Genomic DNA, 5,369 nt, shown 5'->3' on the forward strand with positions numbered 1-5,369 from the left:
TTTCACAACCTTTCACACTCAAATTTATATAAAAAAAACAAAACAAAAGTTGTATAGCTCATATTCAGCGTATGCAAACTCTTAACAACAGTCCATGGTCATAGAGGATTGCTATAGACAGACAGCATCTCAGAAACATTCTAATATATATATAAAACCGCATGTGTTTATTTATGCAGATTCTTTTAATAATCTTGAAGGAACAGGTTTTCAAGATGTGCATTTCAGAGGCTTACAAAGAGCACATCAGACATGCTTTTGTTGTTTTCTGCTAGATTTACCCCTAAAGCTGATGCATTTCTATAAAAGACAGAATTGTTTCTTGATCTTTAGTACAGCGATTCTTGCAGTTCGTCTGTAATGCTCACTGAAAGCCAGTGACATTTTTCATGGTAAAAATGTTCAGTAAACTGGTACTACAATGGGTTAATAATAAATTACAAAAATAAGATAAGTAATACGGACACTACTCTCCCTTGATTTCCATGAGGGGTAAACGGTTATATTTCTTCTTTTATGAAATAATAATAATTAAAAAAAAACAGGCCCAGAAAATCAAAAAACATAATGAGAAGGTATGAAATGGAAGACACTTCACATCTCATTAACATGCTCATACATATGCATCATATTTAAATCTTTTAAAGGGTTCGATTGACATCGGAGACAAATAAGAATACAGTTTACCAAAAAGTTGACACCAATAATGCAACATATTAAAATGTTTTTCTTCACAAGTTTACTTACAAAAAAAAAAAAAAGATGGAATTTGAACATTGAAAAGCAAGCCAATGCCAACCTCACTGAAGCCTTTTCAATGGGCACAACTTCATTTTCTGGAAACATCGGCAACTGTTCCTGTAACGATGCCAATATATTATATCTGTATAATTTTATTCTTTTTACCTCATCCTCTCACGCCGTAAAAAAATAAAGCTAGACTACCTACCTACCTAAGAATTCATGTATTCGTTCACGTTCAACAAGCTTATAAATCAGTCTGCGGATGACACCAGTCTTGAGGAATGGAGCAGTCAAGATGGCGTCTGGTGTAGGGCAGCCCAGAAGAGGCCAGTGCAGCCCAGTTCCCTGATCGAAAGGAAATTCATCTCGCAGCTTGCTGAAGTCCAAGTGAGCCGAAGATCAGCACCCTTTGCAAGTTCCAAATGACAAACTTAGTCTTTAGTTGACATTGGCTTCTTCCTCTCGTCTAGTCTTCGGTAAGAACAGTAGTGCTTCTGCGTTAGCTTATGCCTGAACGCTCTTGTTCTGTGTGCCCCGCTAAAGTTCGGCCTCTCCTAAAGTCTAGTCTGTGAAAATGCTACATGAAATACTGTTAATATGTTGTCTTAATGCTAAAAATCAACTTATGGACTTAAAAAATAAAAAAAAAGAAGAGGAAGAGGAGGTTCCAAAATAGTAAGTACAAGAGTTACTAGCAGCTGAAAAGATACGTTGTTTTCTTCTCTTCTTTTCAAATAATGCAGAAAGATCTGTATAGCAGCATCAGGCGTCGAGTGCTGCGGGATAATCCACCCTTCCTCAGCCTTTCCGTCTGAGCTCCTCGTGAGGCCCACACATCTGCCGGCTGACTGACAGGTCTGTCCCGCCTGGAGCAAGGTTCCTCTGCGAGCGCCGGCGGCGGACGATCATTCCACAGCGAAGCCGCAGGTCTCCTCGATGGCGGTCAGCAGTTTGTCGTAGAGTTTATCGTAGCTCTCGTATGGAGGAATGTCGATACGGTTGAAGCTGAGCCGCAATTGAAAAGAAATGAATAGTGGTGAATTAGTGCAGAAAATTGTTTGTACTAGTGATGGACTGATATATTGGTGAGACTGATTAATTGGCTAATATTTGACATTTGAGAATACGATCTTATTATTATTGTATAATGATAACAAAAATATTTGTAATATTTATACACTACCATTCAAAAACATGGGGTTGGTAAGACTATTTTTATTAAATTTTTTTAAAAGTCACTTATGCTCATAAAAGTTGCATTTATTTGATAAAAATACAGTAAAAACAGCCATATTGTGAAATATTACAATTTAAGAGAGCAGTTTATATATATATATATATATATATATATATATCTCGTGAGATGTAAGCTTAATATGAGAGTATTTCAGAATTATTTTATGAATAGAAATGTCAAAAGAACAGCATTTAATTAAAACAAATCTTTTATAATATTATGTCTCTGTTGTCACTTTTAAATAATTGAATGTACATTTGCGGAATAAAAGTAATCATTTCATAAAAAAATTTACTGACCGCAAACTTTAGGGACAGTGTACATTTGAAATATTTCTATAATCTAATTAAAAGGAAATATAATAATTTAAAAAATCATAAAATAAAAAATGCATAAATGCACCCACCCACACATATTTAGCATACAACGAAAAAAAGCAAAAAAAAAAGCAAATACATATAAAGCAGCACTTGTAATTAATTTGCTTAATACTAGTATTAATTTCTTTAAAAATGTTAAAATTAAGTTCTTTAAATTGTACAATATCAGTCATATATTGTATATATATATATATATATATATATATATATATATATATTCATTATATTGAGCTTTTTACTACACTGCTCTCTCTCCCTTGAAAAAAACATATTGGTTGATCACAAGTTTGTAGAGATGTGCTCACCACGTGTGTGCTTTGGGCAGGTTATTGGTGCTGGCGTCGATCTGATGGATGGTGAAGAGACGTGGTCCAGCAGCACCTGGATCATCAAGCATTTTACAGCAAACATGTATGTATGATTATCAGTGTTGCGTAAGTTACTCAAAAAAGTAATCCACTACAAATGACTAATTACTACCAAAGACTATAGAATACCCAAGACGTGTCACTCGTATAGTTTTGAATGGGGGAAAAATGCAACGCTCAATATGGCCGCTCAATCGCAGGAAGCCCCGCCTTCTGAATGAAAGAGCCAATCGCTAATCGGTAAAGTCAGCACGTCACTGCAGCTGCCGTTAGAAGTCCTGGTTGCTATAGAAACAGTCAGCGTTCAACGCTTAGGACTGCGCATGCGCACTGGCTGATCTAGCCGAAAATAAGCTTTTTATAATGCAAAAGTACATTTACACAAAACATTTATGACACCGTTGTTGTCAGATTTCTTTGGTGATTTCAAATATGAAATCTAATCGTAAGCTTAGTGAACAGTTTTGGAGAATTTCATGTTTCCCAATTCAAAGAGCTAGGAGTTGCACTTGCATGCCCGAGAGGCGTTTCAAAGAGTGACATGACTTGTCTTAAAAGGACTTTGTTACTACTAATTAATTGCAATTTGATTACATTACAGATTACTGCATTTAAAAAATAATCAGATTACTAATTATTTTACTTTCAAGTTACCAAACCTAAAAAACACTACAAAATAAAACTCATAGTTCTTTCAGTAATTTAATATTGACTGAAAAATTTCTTAAGTATCGAAACAGCAACTTGAATGATCACTTGCATTTTTTCCTGATATCAGCGAAAAGAACTTAAAATGTTCTGTCATCTTTGATCGTACAGATAAGAGTAATACATCATTTGAATCTGTGAAGGGTCTACTTCTATGTGTGTACACTCACAATATCAACAAAACATTGTGCTTTTGTAAAATATAGAAAACAAACAGGGTACACTTTCTGTCGTCTCAGTCTCCACAAACTTCTTTCTGAAATGCGTCACTAAAATGAACCAAAACTCAGCGAATACTTCACGCACAGACATGAGAGATATATCTAAAGCTTTTTAAATGAAGTCAGTCATGTCGAAAACAAATATTGTGTGATAAATCCGTATGAAATCAACGCAAGGTCCAGTTTTTCCCATCTGAGCTCATTATCTGTAATGTGATCGCGCCCACAAGCAGCGCACGCTATTCATACGGTAATCATCCACGTGAGGCGCGCGAGCCTGTAAACGCCCACATCACCTTCATAAACAAAGCCTGAAGATTCATCAAGTTCATGTAGGATGCCTTTCATTTCTGGAAGAGACGAGTTGTGAGGAATGAGACAGAATTTACCTCAGAAGAAGAACGCGACGCGCGGCTTGAGCAGCGGAGGAGATCATTTCTGATAAGTCATTTATTCTTACTTATATTAGTGTTATTGTGCCATAAACTTGTACGCATTTTACTAGTTGGACTTTTCCCAAACTATAATGCCAGACTAAAATATGTGAAATCACGTGCATCATTTTGAAATATGATTTAATTTAATTGCATTTAAGAGTTGTACGACTCGTCTGCATTTTAGCTTGCATTCTCCGAAGATTTATTAAAGGGCATACTGACGTGCAAAACATGATTTTAAAATGCATTTACTTCATATTTTTTCATATTGTTACTTAAGTAACGTAATTTTACTGACATTAGTAACTGTAATCAATTTACATTAGAGCTGCCACTAACGACTATTTTTATTTCAATTAATCTATTGACTAATTTATCGATTAATCGATAAATTCGATTTTTGAATACATTAAAAAATATATTTTTAAATAAATGAAACTTTTTTTTTTATTTTTTTAAAATATAAAATCAATTAATTGGAGATGCTTTTGATTATTAAAATTTAATGGAACCATTAAAATGGAATCCAGACAATAATGGAAAACAGAATTTGGTAAAGATAAAACTGTAAAACTCAATTAATTAGACAGGCTTTTTGATTAATAAAATGTAATTTAACCATTAAAACAGAGTATAGAACAATTAAAATGGAAAAAAATAATTTCATAGGGCCCTATAATTATAATAATTTTTTTTGGGGTAATAAAAATAGATCTAAGTGAACAATAGCCTTTAAAATGAATTAAAATACATATATAATAGCAATGAGGCAATAATAATTAGTTCAAATAAAGTATCAAAAGCAAGAAATCATATGGTTTCACTGAACAAAACTTAAAATACATAATATATTATATATTAACAATAGAGCTATTGTACATTACGCATTACAACAAAGGCCTGCAGGGGGCGCCAATGGCCTGAGAGATTGTTTTTACACATTGCTGTGCGATCTAATACTTGTTTAATATTGAGCAAGCACCATTTCATTCAAATGTCCACTTAATCTTTAATATTTGGCCATTTCTTTAGGACAGAAATACGATAGCCACTGTAATTAAATGAATAGGTGGACATCAAAACGTGTAAACTCAAGAGTGAGGGTTTGAGCTTTTATTTTGAAACCGTGATGTATTCTCCTGAGTTTGCGTAGGTTTATAAATGATTTACCTTGCAAATCTGATGAAATGGCACACGTTGCGTTCCCAGATAAACGTTATAATAAACCCAAACTCACAACAACATGCAGAGATGGAGTTTGAGACGCTCCACAC

At 34.0% G+C, this 5,369-nt stretch overlaps 1 protein-coding gene across 4 annotated transcripts in view; it reads right to left on the reverse strand.

Annotated features, from left to right (window-relative positions):
- Positions 1 to 5,369, reverse strand: part of smurf2 (SMAD specific E3 ubiquitin protein ligase 2) — a 64,071-nt gene continuing 58,702 nt past the window's right edge. For all 4 annotated transcript variants that reach the window (XM_016294820.1, XM_016294819.1, XM_016294821.1 and 1 more), the window contains 2 exons: positions 2,667 to 2,742; positions 1 to 1,749 (listed from right to left, as the gene is read on the reverse strand). In XM_016294820.1, the coding sequence (XP_016150306.1) occupies positions 1,650 to 1,749; positions 2,667 to 2,742 (176 nt within the window). In that variant the 3' untranslated portion in view covers positions 1 to 1,649. The remainder of the gene's footprint in view (positions 1,750 to 2,666; positions 2,743 to 5,369) is intronic.

This window comes from Sinocyclocheilus grahami, unplaced genomic scaffold (assembly GCF_001515645.1).
Source record: "Sinocyclocheilus grahami isolate Dianchi unplaced genomic scaffold, SAMN03320097.WGS_v1.1 scaffold324.1, whole genome shotgun sequence".
Taxonomy (NCBI): Eukaryota; Metazoa; Chordata; class Actinopteri; order Cypriniformes; family Cyprinidae; genus Sinocyclocheilus; species Sinocyclocheilus grahami.